The sequence below is a fragment of the Schistocerca americana genome, chromosome 11 (assembly GCF_021461395.2).
Source record: "Schistocerca americana isolate TAMUIC-IGC-003095 chromosome 11, iqSchAmer2.1, whole genome shotgun sequence".
NCBI classification, from domain to species: Eukaryota; Metazoa; Arthropoda; class Insecta; order Orthoptera; family Acrididae; genus Schistocerca; species Schistocerca americana.
Window position 1 is genome coordinate 84,258,909 of NC_060129.1, and position 22,015 is coordinate 84,280,923.

At 42.5% G+C, this 22,015-nt stretch overlaps 1 protein-coding gene across 1 annotated transcript in view; it reads right to left on the reverse strand.

Moving 5' to 3' along the window:
* Positions 1-3,386: 3,386 nt before the first annotated feature.
* The window catches only part of LOC124553265 (serine/threonine-protein phosphatase 6 regulatory ankyrin repeat subunit C-like), a 120,552-nt gene continuing 101,923 nt past the window's right edge, over positions 3,387-22,015 (reverse strand). Inside the window, exons 2-3 of the mRNA XM_047127150.1 lie at positions 12,350-12,905; positions 3,387-3,867 (exon numbers count right to left, since the gene is read on the reverse strand). Coding sequence (XP_046983106.1) covers positions 3,387-3,867; positions 12,350-12,894 — 1,026 coding nt within the window. The 5' untranslated portion in view covers positions 12,895-12,905. The remainder of the gene's footprint in view (positions 3,868-12,349; positions 12,906-22,015) is intronic.

The following is a 22,015-nucleotide window of genomic DNA, read 5'->3' on the forward strand; positions in this document are numbered from 1 at the left end:
TAATCGATTTTTTAGATTATTTTGGAGAATTTCTGGAAATTTCCTTACACTAACAGTGCACAAGTATAGCCAAAGAAAGTGGTTGCTTTAACTACAAAATATTACGACTCTTCTATATTTGCTGAATATCCAATGACTGACTACATAAAGGACATCAGTTGCATGGTTGTATCTAGGCGCTGAATTAATGAAAGACACATTAATGCTGTTGGTACTTGAGTCGATATGGAATACCTGCTCTTTTACGTAAGTGTAGAAGTTTTATTTCATCTAAAGATTTGTTTTAGTCACTGAAACTGGGCAATTACCAGCAATAAAGGAATGAACGAATTAAATAAGGTAAGACTATTTTCTTTGTTGGAACCCCCCTCTCACACATACACACTTATTACTGTCATTCAATTGATTTGTGAGCCAAAGTTTATGTAATTTGTTACCTGTACTTTCATGAGTTGCATTACTGCCTCCCAGTATCATTCTCTCTGGTATGTGTCAAGCTCCTTGAGTGACATTGTAAATTCTGTCTTACTATGTTGTGCTCAAAGTTGACAGTCACTCTTCTGCCTCAAATACGACTAATTTGATGGTTGTAATTTTATTATAGAGAGTACGCACAATGATACTAGAAACATAGAATTTTCTTTGGTTTTCTATGAGCCATTATTAATTCCTTACTATATCACTGGGCACTGTTTCAGTAGTTTGAACGTAATCAAAGAGGATCGCTGTACTTAAATATTAAGGGGTCTACAACGAACTCCTTGTAAATCCCACAAATTTCCTATGTTCTGGCATGTTTACAGACACATAAAAAAAAATTGCATCACCTCAGTTCCGAGAGTTCCAGAACCTGTACAGAAAACTGGAATAGAGATCAACATAAACATCATTTCTGCCCTTTTTATTCTTCATGAAAATCACATATTCGATATCGTACGACCATACAGCGAGACCTTCAGAGGTGGTGGTCCAGATTGCTCTACACACTTGTACCTCTAATACCCATTAGCACTTCCTCTTATATTGATGCATGCCTGTATTCATCTTGGCATGCCATCCACAAGTTCATCGAGGCACTGTTGGTCCAGATTGTCTCATACCTCAATGGCGATTCGGCCCAGATCCCTCAGAGTCGTTGGTGGGTCACGTCGTCTATAAACAGCACTTTTAAATCTATCTCAGGCATGTTCAATAGGGCTCATGTCTGGAGAACATGCTGGCCACTCTAGTGAAGCGATGTCGTTATCCTGAAGGAAGTCATTCACAAATGGTTCAAGTGGCTCTAAGCACTATGGGACTTAACATCTGAGGTCATCAGTCCCCTAGACTTAGAACTACTTACACCTAACTAACCTAAGGACATCACACACATTTATGCCTGTGGCATGATTCGAACCTATGACCATAGCCGTAGCGCGCTTCCAGACCGAAGCGCCTAGAAAAGGTCGGCCACAGCAGCCGGCGAAGTCATTCACAAGATGAGCACAATGGGGGCTCGAATTGTCGTGCATCAAGGCGAACGCCTCGCCAATATGCTGCTGATATGGTTGGACTATCGGTCGGAAGATGGCATTCACGTATCTTATAGCCATTATGGCGCCTTCCATGACGACCAGTGGCGTACGCTGACCTCGCCATTGATGTCGGGAATGACGTTGCGCATCATACAGCCCATTGAACACAGTTTGAGTCATAACACGACGTCCTGTGGCTGCACGAAAAGCATTATTCAACATGGTGGCGTTGCAGTCAGGGCTCCTCCGAGCCATAATCCGTAGGTAGCGGTCATCCACTGCAGTAGCAGCCCTTGAGAGGACTGAGCGAGGCATGTCATCGACAGTTCCTGTCTCTCTGTATCTCCTCCATGTTCGAACAACATTGCTTTGTTTCACTCGTCGATGCCTGGACACTTCCCTTGTTGAGAGCCCTTCCTGGTACAAAGTAACAATGCGGACGCGATCGAACCGCAGTATTGACCGTCTAGGCATGGTTGAACTGCAGACAACACGAGCCATGGTTGTTTTACATCTTTGGGCGTGTTTAGTGACATCTCTGAACCGTCAAAAGGACTGCGTCTGTGATACAATATCCACAATCAACGTCTATGTTCAGGAGTTCTGGGAATTGGGGTGATGCAAAATATTTTTTGATGTGTGTATTATGTTTCATGATATCAGAACTTGCTGTGCTGCTCTCTGGTAGTCGTCTGTAAGTCCCCCCTTGGCAAACGAGACTACCGACCATATTGCTTCTCATTTTCGCAAATTGCCAAGTTCTTTCTATCAGTATAGCTATTCCATAAAATGTAACAAGCCCAAGCTTGTCTAGGGGTCTGATATTTGAAGCTGAAAATATCACATTTTAGGTCCTCACGGTTCGATTGATGTAAATAAATTTGAAGATTTTTCTTCGTTTCTTTTGTATTGGGGTTGCATATTTATCTAATGTTAAGTGTTCCTTTTCGTGACCCAATAGTCTACGTAAGTACTTCACATTGTGGTATCGGCTGTAGAATTCCTGCAATTTGTAGTTACAAAGACTGCCAACTGGGGCTGTGAGGGTGCTGTCAGCAATGGCGCCTGTCTGTCCAGAGTTGCTACAAGCGCTCATCTGACGATAGCTGGATGGAGGAATGCACAGAAGGTTGAAAGAAGGGAAATGTTGAAAGTACTGAGATTTGCCATGGCATCCCATACATGGGGGTGAAGTTCAACACTATCTGTCAGATCGTATCATGTTTCATGTCAGCAGTGTTACGGCCACATGAAGGTCATAAGATTTGAGATTGTGCTTTGCTTCTCTGTAGCTAAACATGAACTGCTTTTACAATTCCAGATGACCAGCACATAAATTAATGTGAATAATGCTACCAGTATGACATTATAATAAAATAAACGAGCTATTCCATTATTGCAGCAGATGCAGAAGTAGATACCTTGTTATATCAGAGAAACATATTCTTATCTTTTAATCTGGAAAGTTGGCTGTGTCCTTTTCTTTTATAAGAATTTACCTCATTTTTATTTTGTTGACACTGGAATTACAGCTGCATTATCACATAGGACCATGAACAATTATCATTCTAACAGTTGTATGATTGTGTTGCATTCTATCAAAGTATAGAATTTCTTGTTTAATCATTTGTGTGTCAAGTCTGAATGTGGCAGGCACCTTGCATGAACGGCTGCTTAACCCCAATTGCCTCGCACACCACAGAATACAATGTTTATGATAATGACACCACTGTACGTGAGTCCTACTTAAAGGTGAGTACAAATGATGGATTTTAAAATTCACATTCGCATTCTGTATCTAGAACAATATCAAAAACAGATCTAGAGAGTCATTTCAGTATCATTGCAGAGATGTTTGTTGCACTGAATGCTTCACGATAGCATCTCCACGAGCTGCTGCTTGCCGTTCTGCCTGGCGATGACCCATGGTTCGTGCCCGTGTGCGTCTCTGGCCTGAATGTCAGCCCCTGCATCGAGCAGCACGGCCGCCACCTTTGTGTGGCCGCATCTCGCTGCACAGTGCAGCGGCGTCCACCCATACTTATCCCTGGCGTCGGGGTCAGCAGAGGAGTCCAGCAGTAGCCGCGTCACAGCCACATGACCACGGTATGCAGCCCAGTGCAGTGGCGTGTTCTGCCTGCTGTCCCTCACATCCACCTCTGCTCCACCTTCCACCAGACATGTTACTGCTGCCAGGTGTCCCCTCTCAGCTGCCCAGTGCAGAGCAGTCCGCATGTCCTCGTCCCTCGCCCCCACTTTCGCCCCTGTGGCGAGAAGCACCCTGAGCTCCTCCACCGCCCCCTCCTTAGCTGCCTGGATCAGTCCTCTGCTACTCTTCTTTCCAGGAAGGCTCCTGCTCAAAACATAAAAATTCTCACTCCTGAAAACACACACTTAATAAAGAAAACATACAACCAAAAATGTATACATATGTCCAACAACGACCATACTATATTCCCCTTCTATGATACGAAACTCATATTAAGGTATAGTGGTTCTGTCTTCAACCACCATCCATTAAAAGTTTCTTTATGCGACCTCTCAAGATTTTCATCTGTCAAATTCCGACACGCTGATTCCTGTAGCTCACTTTCTTTCAACTTGGTGTGCTGTTACTTAGCAGTCATTATATCCGCTAAAATAGATGCTTCAGGCAGCTTATACTAGTTCTCTGTGAAACTACCAAAGATTACACACAAAACAATTTACATTTACATGTTAAAGACTTTCCTGACATTAAAGCAAAATCCTTCAAAGCCTCTAAAAGTGTAGTCTTCTACATGAACATATTTGAAAAAAACAGGGAAAAACAGACACACACACACACACACACACACACACACACACACACACACATAGTGTCACTTGTATCTGACAAGTTCACTACAGTCATCCTAGGAAAGAATACATACTGTAAAATGCATGTGACATGTGCTGGTATCTAAAATGTGGCAACTTCTGGACAAACAAAGCAAATAAATGACATGTACTTTTCTTATTCTGCCAAGAGATTTATTACAACTTATCAACATTATATTCATCTTCCATATGCCCAAATCCATTCTGTTAAAATATCAGATGCGCACTAAAATGGTAATACGACTGTTCCAAATTAAAATAAATCCATGAAATGGAATGAAAAATTAATGAACTCTTACATACATCATGTACTCTCGATGAATAAGCTTTTTGAAAATTTATGTAACATTCCATAACCTGTCCTATTGAATAATGAGGTAGACAATGTGAATCATGAACAAGTCTACAATATTTAACAGCCTGCAAATCGTGTTGACCCCCATAGTGCTTTACTAGTCTACCAATGGTTGTGGTTGTGGTGGTGGTGGTGGTGGTGGTGGTGGTGGTGGTGGTGCTCCACTGCCTACCTCTGTTGTGTCCACTGGTTTACAGGGACCAACAGTGACATTTAGTACATAGTAGCAATGTTGCTACTTCATTTTAGAACACAGAGTGCACAGAGATACCGAAATCAAGTTAAAGCATCATGGGACTGTGTATGAATAGACCCCGTTGTTTGGAATCCGAGGCTATGGTAAAGAGCAACTAAGTCACTTCATCTATGTCTACATGTATACCATAAAATAACATATCATGAGTAAGGGCAAAACGACTCATTTTTGCCTGAACAACTGACGTAATAAAACCATTTAAAATATATACAAATGCATTGCAATAGCATTACTAATACCACAAAAGAGCTTGGATCCCAATTCCTACCAAATTTTTGCAGTTTGTTAAAATGTTTGTCCGAAAGACTACATACGTGATGGGATAAACAAGCCATGGAAAGGGCCATCAATATAGTAAACAAGAATGAAATTGGCTGATTGAGAGCAGCCAGACAATTTGGTGTATCAGAGGTGACTTTCAGAAGGCATGCCACAAACGAAGGGTCAGAGGTTTCGTCTACATTTGACGTGGGGTTTATGCAGGATATAGTGTCCCAAAGGAACTAGCTTACTAAGCCGCAGAACAAAGTAGTAACTCTCACAAATTTAATAAGGAGAAGAAAATTGCTGGCAGGACTGACAGAAAGGATTTATGACACACAATCCTGATTTATCTTTAAGGGAGCTGGAAGCTGCTACTTTGGCTCATGCAATGGTATTTAATAGAGTTCAGGTTAACAGATTTTACATGGTATATGAATGTCCTCAATAAAGAAGAAATTTCGCCAGCATGAATTCATCTGTACTTTCATGTGTGGACGTGAGTCAAACATTTTTTGCAATGACTGGAGAAACAAGCGGGGGTACTTACAATTGTTGAAAGGGGGTTGCACTTTACAACATTAGTGTGCATGAATGCTGCTGCTAACTTTATACCTCCAGCTTTACACTACCCCAGAAAATACCGAAAGAGCAATTAACTGATGAAGTACCTATAAGAACTCTAGAAATAGGGCCACAAAGTGGATGAATGGCTGGAGAAATTTTTCTAGTTTCATTAAGGTAAGCAATGAGAATAAAGTGTTTATCAGTGATGACGATAGCTGGAATCTCAAACATGTTCAAGTACTGAAATGTGCCAATGAAAATGGAGCTTCTCTCTCTTGCCTACTATCCCACTGTAATTGCCAACTTCAGCCAATACACGTTTGCATTTTCGGGCCCATGAAGACCCATTATAATGAAAGTTTCAAACCACTTAGAAACACACCCAACGTCACCCAGTGCCAAATGCGTTAGCTCTTTGCCACTGCATAAGGTATAGAAGCATGTGTGGTTAATACTAAGAGTGGATTTCCTAAAGTTGCTTGACTCACTCTAGGTCACACTGTTGCTGCCTTCTCGTTCGCCTGCATCACTTAGCTAGCTGAAATGTCCACACGCAAAAAGGGAGGCTAAGTCAAGGGAAAGTGAAAGTACCACTGAAGCAGGGCTGGGCTTCAGTTCCTAGTCAGCAGAATCCACCCTCTTTTGCGCAAGGCTAACTGTGCAGGGCCTGTGGGTGCCTGGGCACCATTCTACCTAGCCGCCACCACTCAGTACCTAGCAGTTGAGTGCTTGAACTGGATGGAATCGTAGCCTGCACCACTTGGACCTGCAATCTGCAACAATAAGATGCGCAACAAGCTGCCCTCTGACATCACCACAGAGGCTTTTGTCCTGCCCAACATCCAAGCCATCCTGTTGCCAAAGGAGAGTGAGAAGAAGGCATAAACGGCGGCCGCCTCTCTGGCTCATGGGACACACAGTGCTGCATGCTCCCTGTATGCAATGGGCTCGGCCGGCAGCTTGGACAAAAACAATCTTCGCCTGTACATGGTGACCAAAATTCACATCCACCTAGGCGCGACAACGAATATCCCGATTTTCCTGCATGTTCACATGTTTTACAGAATATTTCACCATCTGAAGAGGAATACTTCCACAAACAGCTTTCAGACATGTAAAAGATAGCTCTAGATGACTCAAGGCACCATGTGATGAAGTATTTCCAGTTCGTGCTGCAGTACAATGCTCATTAAAGACACATAAAATAACTCTGGTTTCTTCAGGCTTTCTGAGCAGCTGTACCAACAACAAGCTTCTAGAAGAGAAAGCGCACCAGTGAAAATTAACTGAGGATTGACAGATATTTCGACAAGCTTGCAAAAGAATATAGTTAAGCAGGGTGGAAGCGTATAACTGAGATCCCAGTGCAGATGAAGATGACTGTGTTTGTATATACTGCACTATCTTCTCCCATTCAAGACCAGGGGAATCGTGCATTAAATATACTAGATGTAAGGTATGGGCTCACAGTATGCTGATATCCCAGCTACAGTTATGAATTTTGTGAGAAATCTTTTCAGACCTTAGAAACATATGCATGGATATGTATTAAACCCTCAAGAGGTTTTGGCTTAGGGTGTTTAATTTTTCTGAAAATTGTGCACTATCATTTTGTCCCTATTGTAAGTATAAAATGACACATGGGCATAGTTTCTTGTCTTAATTTTTTCTTAATATTGTAGTTTCATGTTTAATGATCTCTAATCATTTTTGTGTATGTCCTGGATTTTGAAGTGTTTACATAATAAAAAATGATTAAATATTTTGAATAAAAACAAAATATTAAAATAGTATGTCATTTCTGGAACTGTTCCCTACAGCATTACAGGTCACTAAGGAACCAATGAAAAAGGAAGTTCTGGAAAGACAAAGCAAAATGGTTGATGGGAAACTGTGAGCATTCAAGATCAAGAGTTAGAAAGGAATTCCGTTGTTAAAAGCAGAGCAGAGCAAGGATAGAAACAGTATAGTGAAGACTTCTATGAATGAAAGGAACTATCTGATGACAGGACAAGAAAAAATGGTCATCAAATAACAAAACATAGGGCACTCAGTATTAGAACTTAAGAAAAGCTTTGGAATACTTGCACACAAACAAGACAATCTGGTTGGATAATATTACTTGGGAATTTCTATAATGTTTGGTGAAAGTGACACCCATATGACTGTTCAAGTTGGTTGCACAACCTATGACAAGGGACATACAAGCAGACCTTCAGAAAAAAATGTCATGCAGATACTATAGAAGCCGGCAAAGGCCAATAAGTGAAGACTCCCACACAATCAGCTTGACAACTCATGCATCCAAATTTATGACGAGAACAACATACAGTAGAATGGTAAGGAAAATTTAAGATCTATTATATAGTCTGATAAGTTTGGATTTAGGAAAGGTAAAGGCCTCAGAGAGGCACTTGCACTTGGTAATGGAAGCAATATTTACCAAAAATAAAGGAATGTTTATTGGATTAGTCTATCTTTAGGAAGCTTTGGCAGTGTAAAATGGTGCAACTCATAGAAAATCCTGAAAAATAGTTTAATAAATAGGGGAAATGCAGGTAATACATAGTTATATACAATAATCGACAGGGAAAAATAGGAATGGAAGAAAGAGGAACTAATTCGAAATATGCTAGAAATGGTTCACCCTCATCGTTTAAAACGAAAATCGAGGTATCACTGCTGCAACTTAAGAGATTCAGGAATAGAATTTAAATTCAGAATGAAAGGATTCGCTGATGGTATTGTTATCATTAGCAAAAGTGAGAAAGAATTACCAGAGTGGTTGAATGGAATGAGCAGTCTAATGAATACAGCATTAGGATTTACAATCAAAAGAAAGATGAATGTATTGGGTAGTAGTAGAAATAACATCGATAACAAAGTTATGAAAATTAGGGACCACACTAGCAACAAACATAGACATGAGGGACAATGAAAGTTGCTCCAGCAGGGTAATACGACATTCCTCAGAAAACAAGACTACAAATACCAAACACAGACCTTAATCTGTAGAAGAAGTATCTGAGAATGTACATCTGGAGCTGAGTAGTGAATGAAAATGAATCGTGGGCTGTGAGAAAAGCAAGAAAATAATACAACATTCAGAATGGGAGGCTATAGAAAGATGTGAACTGATAAGAAAGGAACTGTGGAAGTTCTCCATAAAATAGGTGAGGATACTCATATGTAGGAAACTGTGACAAGAAGAAGGGACAGGGTAATAGTATGTGAAGACATCAGGGAATAACAGCCATGGTACTACAGGGAGCAGTATTGTTACTCTCATGTGAAGAAACTCAGTTCCTACCCACACCCCCATATCTCACATAAACGTGGGTGGTGCTATCAGCACTAAATTTCTTGGAACAGCCAGAAAAGTATTCTATAACGAGTAGAGTTTCTGCTCTGTATGTGTGTCAATGCTGGGACAGGCTGTTATGCAAAACTGCAGCAGTGCGACCAAGGTGCTCCATATCTTGAGGAGCTGAGGCAGAAGAGGCCTTTTCCACTTTCTTCTGATTTGGCTCTTTAATATCATGTTTATTGTTAACAGTAGATATTTAATTCAGAATTCTAGGAAACTTTCTCCTCTCTCATTCTTTCCAATAATCTTATATTGTATCTTAACTATGTCTTTTTACCTTCCTCCATTACAGCAAACCAATGATTATTAGATGTTTCTCTCTTTTAACATACAGAGATACCTATTCACTATTGTTGTATACTCTCTTGCTGTCACTTGATTTTCTGGGAGTGACAATGGCTTCCAAAACTGAATTATTGTTGCTATTGTTTTGCTAATTATGACACAAATAAATCACTGAACTCTTCAAAATTACTCCTGGGTTGCTATTCAGCGTTGACCTTTTCTTCAACTTCCTCATCCTGTTGATATCATCACATTCCTCTAACAGGCCATCCTTCTTTCCATTTCAATTCGCTGGTCACGTTAAATCTAGATTCAGGGCATCATATTTTCTTATTCATATTTCCCAGACTTCCTACAACTCCCCCCTTTCCCCCTCACCACTCCAATCGAGGATCTTTGGCACTACCTCGAGTGTGCTGTTCATGCCATGGATTCTAAACTGAGAAGCCTAGTGCAGCTGGCCTGTCTGTACCTTCCACAAACTCATTGCCTCTCTTCCCACATACGTTGTGCTGCCAAAGGAGCTTATTCAGGCCTTTGACAGGTTGTCACATTAATTCGATTAGATAGTATATTCATGGGTGATGTGTTTCGAAAACAGCTTCTTTAAAGAAAATGTAGAGCAGTTTTAATATATTTCGTGTTTCAAACATGAATTTTCATGTCATGCTAACCAAACAAGAAAGAATCAGGCTGAATAATTATCAATAGAGGCTAGAAGTTAATTATCAATCATCTAGGACGTGCAGCCAATTTAACCAAAAGAGAAAATTTCTAGTAAGTAAACAGCACAAAGTATTGCATAAATATTTAAGACTAGCCAAAAATTTTATTAGCTATCAGAAATTCAGGGGAATATATAACTAAGTGGTGTGGAACAAATGGAAGTTAAATATCAGTGACTCTTCAATGTTCTGGTTATCGGAGAAGGTACAGCAGCAGCAATGGGTAGGGTAGAGAAGGCCGTCAGCAGAACCCTAACTGAAGGAAATCCTGTGGTAGTTACTGGAGAGTTTTGTGAAGATACAGAAAACTTGAAAGACAGGCAGACAAACATGACGCCTTTTCATCAAGGATGTAAGCAAAGCATGTTGACCACTAAACCCCTTCTCTGGGAGTGAGTGTTGCATGTGCTCTGCATGATGGCTGAACAGAGAGAAACAATATGGGGAGACTCCACACTGCATGGGAGCACCCAGAGTTGCCGTTAGGCCTGGGTTCTTATCCTTTGAGCTGGTCACAGGTTGCATGCATAATGATCAACCTCACATGTGTGCACAGACGCTCACTTCACCTTTTCTGCGAATCTTCTATACAAGCCATGAATGAGAAACTGTTTCATCTGCTGTGCCTTAAATGTAGTTAAAAAGTTTTCTTGTATCGTCTGAAGACAATAAAGGATTGTGCTGAGAAAATTATTTTCAAAACACCGAGTTGGGAATAGCAATTGCTCTGACTAACTCCTTTACACAAACTGATTTCCTGAGGTCTATATTAGCTACGTCATCAATCGAAAACTGTAAATATATTGTTGCTCAACATGATCTGTGGTGCAGTACGCTACTTTGTACCAGGTGTTGGTTATGAGTGACACACTTAGTCCTCATCTTTTCTTGTGTTTACGCAGCGTGACACTATTGCTAGGTATTTTACTGCAAGTAGCAGTTGCAGGAGACACACTAAACCGCTTTAAACTGTACTTTATGCAAACAGGATTTTAGTGACCTGCACAGTGCATAGAGTGAGGCCTGAGGCACAGCTCGTCTTGGCCCCAAACTAGACACATCACTGCTTCAGCTTATGTGCTGAGCAACGCATCTTTGTGCCCACAGCAAAATGACTGATGCTGTATACAAATGGTTTGTACCTTTGTGGAGATACCTGATGCACAAAACTATAGGGCAACGTTTCGTACACATGCAATTTAACAGTGATAACAAATAAGGAGGGACTGTTTAAAGGTCAAAATTTTTGAAGCAATGAAAACTTGGGCTATTTCATAACATCTGCTGGTAAACACTGTTAAATTTAGAGATATGTCTGAATGTGACAAAACTGCCTATTTGCTTCTGTCTCTGGTTCTTTGACCGATGTTCGTCTGATGATTTTACTGATGTTACGGCAGCATGAGTGGCTGGCATTGTCAAAGCTTCACCCTCCATTGCCGGTGATTAACTGGAGCCGAGCTCACAGCCACAGACCATATGTACCTGTTGCACCAATGTCTGAGGGCTTTTCCGCGGTCATTTCCGGTGCAGTTGTAGTCTTGCTACCTGCGACGGTCGTTCGCTGCATTACAGGAATCCAGGATCCGTTTACCTTAAGGCTTTCCGCTTTCTTGTAGAAGCCATTCACGTGTTTTTATATTTCTACAGCTTCTCTGAATAAGCGGCTGATTTCTCAAGCTGGCCCAACCTGCAATGTCTCTTATGTTCTTTCATCCTGGTAATGATTGATCGTCCAGTCATCCCGTCTGCGGCAACGAGGTGGGCTCCAGTTCACCACTGGCAGTGGAGGGTGAAGCTTTGACAATGTCAGCCACTCGTGCTGGCGAAACGTCAGTAAAATCATCAGACGAACATCGGCCAAAGAACCCGAGATAGAAGCCAGTAGCCAGTTTGTCAACAAGTGGTGACGAAAGCCTTAACAATTCTCTTTGAATCTGCCAGGCAACAAAAGTATTCTGAGGTAGCAGCAAATGGCTGTTGTAGGCATCAATGAAGCTGCACTTTACAGGACAGAGACATCTATACAAACTCAGTGGCAAACATTACAGCCTTGAACACACACACACACACACACACACACACACACACACACACACACACACACACACACACAGATATGGCGACAGAGTGCAGGTGATCATCTTGTGTCGCACTTACCTGGTTTCTGTTAGTGGCCCACCGAGCAACTGACTCACTTTGACCACCTCATCAGGGTGGTTGAGGACCGCATCGGCCCAACCCGCTGTGGCAAACACCAGCGAGTTGGCTTTTATGAAGGCGACAGCGACCTCTGCGAGGCTGGGACAGGAGTACCTCACTGCCAGCACTGCCGTGCGCGCCGCGTTCTCTGCTGACAGCTGACTGGCCAGCTGCTCCTCACACTGGACCTTCAGCCCCCACACGCGGTACCTGTCTGCAGCTGCCAGCAGCTGTGGGGCCATGTGGGGCATCTCGGGAGCATGGAGGGAGTTCATGTAGGCCAGCAGCTGGTGCAGCACCGGGCCCTCGACGTCGGGGACTGTGACCACACTGCTGCTGGCCTCCGGCGTGTCCTGGCAGAGCATGGCGGCGAACACGGGGCTCCTGCCTGCCAGGACGGCCCTGTGCGCCACCAGCTGCGTGTCCCCGGCCACCAGAGTCACCGTGGCCCCTTCCCCAGCATCCGTAGCAGCAGCCTCTTGCACCTCCTTGGCGGCTGCCATTGTGAATGTTTCTGAAAAAAGGCATCACCGAACATCCATTTGCCCTTACACAGCACCGTAAATTCATGTATTAGGCATAGGTGATCTGTGCTCAGCAGCAGCGGGTAAATATCGCCCATTACATGTCAATCACAACTGCATGACATCCTTCCCTAGCCACAGGTGATAGCCACATGTCTTCAACAATACAATATCAAACACCTGTATTTCCCACAAGAAGTCGACAGAAAGGGGTGAAGACACTATTTCTGTAATTTCTAGTCGCAGTACAGTGTTACAAAACAATGAAGGTTTTAAATATGGAGATCAGGAGCAATACAAACAAGGCCTGGCGAATCTATAGCTCATAATCACTCCAGGTATTTAGGAAACTGATAGTAATTATCTTTCCTGTTCCACTCCCAAGTAGAGCGACAGTGAAACAAGTACTAAAATGTAGACTTTCACGGCCGGAAATATCATGTCCATTATAATTATCCAGGCTGTTATGCCGTGGTCGGTTGATGAATTCTGTGTCAATTCCCAACGTTTCGTCTCCGACTGGGGGAGATATCTTCAAGGCGGTCCGTAGCTCGATGGAAGGTCCAACGCACCCAGTACAGTCAGTAGCGAGCCAGTGGGTGCGTTGGACCTTCCATCGAGCTACGGACCGCCTTGAAGATATCTCCCCCAGTCGGAGACGAAACGTTGGGAATTGACACAGAATTCATCAACCGACCACGGCATAACAGCCCGGATAATTATAATGGACAGTGAAACAAGTGTCTATATGCCTCCTTATGAGTCCTAATTCCTAGCATCTTATCTTTGGGTCCTTACGCGAAATGTACGCTGGTAGCAGCAGAATCGTTCTGCTGTCAGCTGCCAAAGCCAATTCTCTACGTATTCTCAATGGTGTTCCTTGAAAGAACATCAGCTTCCCCCCAGGGATTGACATTTGAGTTTCCACAGCAGCTCTGTAACATTTTCTTCAAACCTATTGCTACCAAATGTTAGAAGCCTGCCTCAATTTCTTTGATGCCCTTCCTTCAATCCGACCCGGTGACGATCAACACTCACGCAGTACCCAAGAATGAGTCGCATTACTGTTCCATAGACATCTACTTTACAGGTTATTTACACATTCCTAAAATGTACTGCGTACTTGCCTTCCATTCTACGCTACTTACGTGCTCGTTTTATTTCATATCGCTTTGCAGCGTTACTCCAGGATATTTAATCGACGTGACTGTCAAGCAGCACACTTCTAATGCTGTAGTGGAGCACTACTGGATAGTTTTTCCTACTCATCTACCATAGTTTAGATATTTCTACGTTTAAAAGTAGCTTTCATTCATTATACAAACAAGAAATTTCGTCTAAGTCACCTTGTACATCGCTAAGTCACTCAAAAACACCACCTTTCTGTACCTCAGCATCATCAGCAAATAGCTGCAGATTGCTGCCCACCCTGTCTGCCAGCTCATTTATGTATATGGAGGATCACAGGGATCCTCTCACACCACCCTGCCGATACCCTTGTCATTGATGAACGCTCTTCAACAAGGACAGCATATTAGATTCTATTATTGAAGAAGTCTTTCAGCCACTCACATATCTGGGAACCTTTTCTGTTGCTATCTCCATTAACAGGCTGCAGTGCGACAGTTGCAGATACTTTCCGGAAATCTAGGAGTATGGACTACCCTTTGCCCTTCAACCAGAGTTCGCAGTATAATCATGTCAAATGACAAGGCGAGATTCCCACATGCAATTATTTCTGAATTTGTGCTGATTTGCACACAGAGGCTCTTAAATAAAGGAAATTTATTTTCTTTCAACTGATAACATGTTCAAGGATTCTACAGCAGACGAATGTTGAGAACATTGATCTGTAATTTTGCAGATTCGTTTTTTTATTCTGGTTATATGGATGCACTTTTTTCCAGTCGCTTGGAATTTTGTGCTGGACAAGAGATTCTCGACAAATGAAAGCTAAATTTGGGGCCTATGCCGTATATCGGGTGTCTCCAAACATTTTAGCCTAACGGCCACACTGGCTGTTCTGCTAAATCCCAAGGGCAAGACCTGGCTACAGCCTCTAAGTTTTCCTGAGGCCTGATACATGTTTTGCTCTGGTCACCTCGCTACAATTCAGTTTTTGTGACGCTTATCACTGTCGTCATCCTTTACGAGCTGACAGTGGCACTGCAGTTGCCATTACGCAATGAATAGCTATTATTGCATGAAATCTGGGAGGGAAGAAAATGTGTAAGACTCTGTGAGTAATCACACTGAAGTCGGAAACGAAATATCAAGCAAAAATAGGAAACATTAACGGAAAGGAAGAAAAGCTGTTAAAAGTGTTAAAAACAATATAGCAGGTTGCCTTGGCTGGCTGACTGCAGTAATAAAAATGGATGAGCCAGCCACTGCCACACACTAAAATACCCAGCCTAAGAGCAAAAGGCAAGAGAAACACAAATGCTGAAAAGATGAATACCAAGTCGAATAGACAGCACCAGACGGGGCGGGGATGAGTTAAAATGCAGGTAGGGTGAAGGGATGGAAGACAAGGCCACATGCCAACCCTTAGACTGAATGTTAAAATCCTCCTCTCGAATAAAACTTGAAGCTAGATCGGCTGTTCAGGCACTGCCACCTAACACTGCAGGCAGTGCGCCAGGAAGGTTAAAGGTCCGTCTCAGGGCGGCTAAATCTGGACAGTCCAATAAGATTTCAGACACTCAAGTGTGAACCACAGCGACACTTAAGTGGGTCCTCGCAACGTAGGTGACCGTGAGCCAGCGAAGTATGTCCGATGAGGAGCCAGCAAAGGACGATGTAGTCCTTGTGAAAAGCTCGCATGGAGGACTACCACACATTCGTCGTCTCCTTTACCATTCGTAGCTTATTCAGCAAAGTCAGGGAGCAGCATTCTGTATACCAGAGCTCGAAAACTTTGCGGCATAATACTGAACCAAACAACAGATTCCGGTAGGCCGATCTCCAGACTTTACAAGTAGTCTATCTGGCTAGACTTTCAGCAAATTCATTTCCCAGGATTCCGGCGTTACCTGGGGTCCATAGATAGACTGATCGTCCACTTTGTTTGAGGATGTAAACAGACTCTTGGATGACCGTTAGCAAAGGATGGCGATGATAGCACTAGTGGAGTGCTTGTGAGGTGCTCAAGGTGCTCAAGGGGTCGCTACAAATGAAGGACTTCTGATGCAGGGACAGATATGCTCAAGGGCGCCAGACAAGGCTACCAGCACTGCATTGGAAACACTGTGGCCATCTTGCAAGGAGCGCTGTTCAGTATGTCGTGCATAAGCGTAAACGAACCCAACATGACCATCAACCTTCGAGCCATCCGTGTATACTACCACTGAAATGGGTACACTTCAAGAGAAACAGGCGACAGAGAGCCGCGGGGTGAACCAAGACTTTTGGGACTAGTGAGAGGTCTAGAGGAAGCTGCAGCCGAGGTACAGACCTTGGAGGTGTACGTGAGTGGGCCTAGGTGGTAGAGGAGAAGACGAGTTCAGAGAGAAGGCACCGGACACCCAATTTCTGTTCACCTATGGGAAGCATCCAGGTCATTTCATTGCCACGTTGATAGCCGATGCACGTGCTGCGCTTTACACATTGTTACAACTACTTCTGACAGTGTTAAATGTATGGCGGTGACGTCTTCCGAGGAGTACAAAGGTGCAGTAGTATAGCACCATGGTGTATTCAACATGTGCCACCCGAAAAGCAAAATGTAATGGACTATTGTGTTCTGTGACTGCCGTTTCTTAGTGAAGATACAGTCAGTTTAGCACTGAGTAATTTAATTTAAATTGCCTTAACGCTAAATTCAATGCAATTGCTTACTCAGAACCCAATTTTTGCATCAGCTCCGCAAACGGTTGATTCGCAATGTAGCGATTTTTATGAAGATGGTTGCTGGAATTTAATTCTTCCACTCACACAGTTTGACCAGCTGCAGAAGTTTGCTCATGTCGTTCCCTTCCGCTTTGTTAACCTGTGAAGAAAAATGCTGCTAAGTGAAACAGACAAAAATATTTACAGATGTAAATTAAGTGATGAGCAGCATTTGAAGTCCTGCTCATGATTTCCACTAGTAAACTTGATTCACAACCATAGACAATTGTGAGTGGTGGTGGTGGTGGAGGTGGTTTGGTTTGTAGGGCGCTCAACATCCATCTTTTTCACATTCCAGTCTCCCTATTTTTCTGAATGATGAGGAAATGGTGAGGAGAACACGAACACCCAGTCTCTGGGCAGAAAAAAATCCGCCGATCTAGCCAGTAATCGAACGTGAGACCCTGTGATAGACAGGTTCCAATACTAACCACTAGACCACGAGCTGTGGACAATTGTAAGTGGGATGTTACAATTACATAAATTTTATTAATCATAATTACAATGCTTAATTTCATTATGTTTATTGAATTACGTTACTTAGGCACAGTAAAGTTTCAGGAAGTGTCATAATTAATTACAATTAAAGTGTTCATTTACACGATATATATGTCAGTAGTTAATTTGTAGTTTAATTGGTGGTAGAATAAAAGTAAATGATTATTGCACGATTAAGTTTCATCGTAACTTCGCTTAATGAGCATGAGGCATTTCTAAATCTCACTCAATTAACCCTCTTTAAGTGCAACATGAGGCATTTCTAAATCTCACTCAATTAACCCTCTTTAAGTGCAACAGTTTTTCGTAGGAATCCATGCAGAATAGGTCAATACGTTCCATTCCTATAATATAGGTACCCAAAAAGACATAATACAGTAATATAATTTATTTGTAGTACAGTATATCGTGTTTCAGAAGAATGATGTCTCAAGACATTTGTTAATGACTGTGGCTGAAAACTTGTCGACAAAGGGAAATAGCATGTTCATACTTCGCATAGCTACTATCTTATGGTTATCTTAAATTAATTCGTATCAGTTAACGATCAAAAATCCTTGCCATTGCATCGTAGCAGAAGCAGTCCCAATCTTTGGCGCGAGGCGAATCGCGACCGGTACTTCTGGCTGAACGGAAACAGGCGGCACCGTCGGAGCTTCCATCCACTTCACAGAGCGCGGTGGTCTGCAGGTACGGCTGCCATCCGCCCCGATACGTCAGGACCGTCACTGGTACGGACCTGCCCCTCCCGACACCCCCGACAAGAGGAAATTATGTCCCCATTTTGCAAAACACTCTTAACGAGCTTGGCTGACGTACTGAAGCAACACCATCTCTTAGCGCAACATGTAAATGCAGCCTCAGTTTTCTCTCTGTCAACAAGTTTATGTTGATAAGATCATCTCACAGATGGCGTTGCATTTTGCGTATCCTCTGTTTCCGATGCAAGCACCTTCTGGATGCAGCACTGTCATTCGAGAAAATACCAGAAATCTCCAGTAGTACGGGGCTGCAACTGTACAAGCAGCGCCACACGGAAAAATCGGCCAGTTCCCATTTGCAATCTGATAAGACGGTTCTTCCTAAACGTAATACGAACAACGTGTGCGAGTTGGTAATGTATAGTCACGTGTACGGTGACGAAAGTGTTGTCGACTTTTTACCGTCTAGTTACCTTATCACAGCTAAAAAATGTCTGGAAAAAGTGTGTCACTTTTCGAATGACTACACAAAAAAGCGGTCTTTTGTCAAGAAAGGACGTGCAGATCAGGCAGAGCTGAGAGCTTCGTTGCTGTTTCATCTCAGTAACTCACGGAGGTAAGCCAGACCTGAGGCATCCACCTTTCTACGAAGAATCTTACCAATAGATTCGCGGTAGCATCGACATCAAAGCACGTGGCTACATTTATGATGTAAGATGATACTGAGGAAGAATTACTCGTTGCTGCTGCGGCACTAACAGCAGCTTACGAAGTTGTCACGCATCGTCAGTCCTTCAGTTCTCTTGACTGTGACGTCAATGCCTGTGAATGCCTCAATGTATCCCGACTACAAAGTCGCAGCAAAGCAGTCTGCTGCCACAACCAAAGCTATAGCGATTGTTAAAAATATTATCGCACCACACTCTGTGTATGACCGCACAGAACATTTGCAAACAGTTTCATTTGAGAACACTGGCACCGACGCATCGAACCAGGAGGCCGAAAAGGTGTTTCCTTTAGTTGACCACTACTTAGCTGAAAGTGACGGAATCCAAAAGAAGCTGTTCAAGTTTGAGTCACGTAATAACGAACATCGGAGACAATTGCAAAGTTTTCTTTAGACCCTTTAAGACAACTGCAAATTCCATCGGATAAATTAATCGCTTTAGTGGAGGCAATACCAATAACTTCGGAAACCTTCATCGACGCGCTCAGCGGAATGTGTTTCACCAAATTAAGGAGCGACTAGGAGACAATGTAGAGGGAACTGGATGGCCTGCCCGTATTCTCCACAGTACTAGTATCAAGCGCTGCTGCAATCTTATCTCTAGACATTGAACAACCGTCGTGAAAATACGTAATTGTGTTTCAATACACTCTGGGAGGACAAGTTGAGAAAGTTCTGCTTATACGTTGATGTAAATCATGAAACTCTTCTATCTCATTGAAAAGCAAGATGGCTCTTGTTAATGCCCGCAGTTGAGAGAATTCTTAACTTTTGGACAATTTTTTGACGCCAAAGAGGCCACTTGAAATAATTTGATTTTTTCAGTAATTCCATGCGCGAAATTTATTTCAAGTTACTACAGTCAAACTTGGCTCATCATCATCATCATCATCATCATCATTTAAGACTGATTATGCCTTTCAGCGTTCAGTCTGGAGCATAGCCCCCCTTATACAGTTCCTCCATGATCCCCTATTCAGTGCTAACATTGGTGCCTCTTCTGATGTTAAACCTATTACTTCAAAATCATTCTTAACCGAATCCAGGTACCTTCTCCTCGGTCTGCCCCGACTCCTCCTACCCTCTACTGCTGAATCCATGAGTCTCTTGGGTAACCTTGCTTCTCCCATGTGTGTAACATGACCCCACCATCTAAGCCTGTTCGCCCTGACTGCTACATCTATAGAGTTCATTCCCAGTTTTTCTTTGATTTCCTCATTGTGGACACCCTCCTGCCATTGTTCCCATCTACTAGTACCTGCAATCATCCTAGCTACTTTCATATCCGTAACCTCAACCTTGTTGATAAGGTAACCTGAATCCACCCAGCTTTCGCTCCCAAACAACAAAGTTGGTCGAAAGATTGAACGGTGCACAGATAACTTAGTCTTGGTACTGACTTCCTTCTTGCAGAAGAGAGTAGATCGTAGGTGAGCGCTCACTGCATTAGCTTTGCTACACCTCGCTTCCACTTCTTTCACTATGTTGCCATCCTGTGAGAATATGCATCCTAAGTACTTGAAACTGTCCACCTGTTCTAACTTTGTTCCTCCTATTTGGCACTCAATCCGTTTATATTTCTTTCCCACTGACATTACTTTCGTTTTGGAGATGCTAATCTTCATACCATAGTCCTTACATTTCTGATCTAGCTCTGAAATATTACTTTGCAAACTTTCAATCGAATCTGCCATCACAACTAAGTCATCCGCATATGCAAGACTGCTTATTTTGTGTTCACATATCTTAATCTCACCCAGCCAGTCTATTGTTTTCAACATATGATCCATAAATAATATGAACAACAGTGGAGACAGGTTGCATCCTTGTCTTACCCCTGAAACTACTCTGAACCATGAACTCAATTTACCGTCAACTCTAACTGCTGCCTGACTATCCATGTAAAGACCTTTAATTGCTTGCAAAAGTTTGCCTTCTATTCCATAATCTTGTAGAACAGACAATAACTTCCTCCTAGGAACCCGGTCATATGCCTTTTCTAGATCTATAAAGCATAGATACAATTCCCTGTTCCACTCATAACACTTCTCCATTATTTGCCGTAAGCTAAAGATCTGGTCCTGACAACCTCTAAGAGGCCTAAACCCACACTGATTTTCATCCAATTGGTCCTCAACTAATACTCGCACTTTCCTTTCAACAATACCTGCGAAGATTTTACCCACAACGCTGATTAAAGAGATACCTCTGTAGTTGTTACAATCTTTTCTGTTTCCATGTTTAAAGATTGGTGTGATTACTGCTTTTGTCCAGTCTGATGGAACCTGTCCCGACTCCCAGGCCATTTCAGTTATCCTGTGTAGCCATTTAAGACCTGACATTCCACTGTATTTGATGAGTTCCGACTTAATTTCATCCACCCCAGCCGCTTTATTGCACTGCAATCTATTGACCGTTTTTTCCACTTCCTCAAATGTGATCCTATTTCCATCATCATTCCTATCCCATTCTACCTCGAAATCTGAAACATTACTGATCGCATTTTCACCTACATTGAGCAACTCTTCAAAATATTCCCTCCATCTGCCCAAGGCATCCACAGGATTCGCCAGCAGTTTTCCTGACCTGTCCTAAATACTTGTCATTTCCTTCTTACCTCCCTTTCGAAGTCTGCTAATTACACTCCAGAATGGTTTTCCAGCAGCTTGACCCATAGTCTCCAACCTGTTTCCAAAGTCTTCCCACGATTTCTTCTTCGATGTTGCAATTATCTGTTTGGCTTTGTTTCTTTCTTCAACATAACTTTCTCTATCTACCTGGGTTCTGGTATGTAGCCATTTTTGATACGCCTTCTTTTTCCTTTTACAGGCTGCCTTGACTGTATCATTCCACCAAGCTGTTTACTTCATCCTACTTTTACACACTACTGTTCCAAGACATTCTTTAGCCACTTCTAGTACTGTGTCCCTGTACCTTGTCCATTCCTTTTCCAATGACTGTAATTGACTACATTCAACTAACTGGTACCTTTCTGAGATCGCTGTTATGTACTTGTGCCTGATTTCCTTATCCTGAAGTTTCTCCACTCTTATCCTCCTACATATGGACCTGACCTCCTGCACTTTCGGCCTCACAATCCCAATTTCACTGCAGATTAAATAATGATCAGTGTCATCAAAGAATCCCCTGAATATACGTGTGTCCCTCACAGCCTTCCGGAATTCCTGATCTGTTATTATATAGTCAATGACAGATCTGGTTCCCCTGCCTTCCCAAGTATACCGGTGAATGTTCTTATGTTTAAAAAAGGAGTTTGTGATTA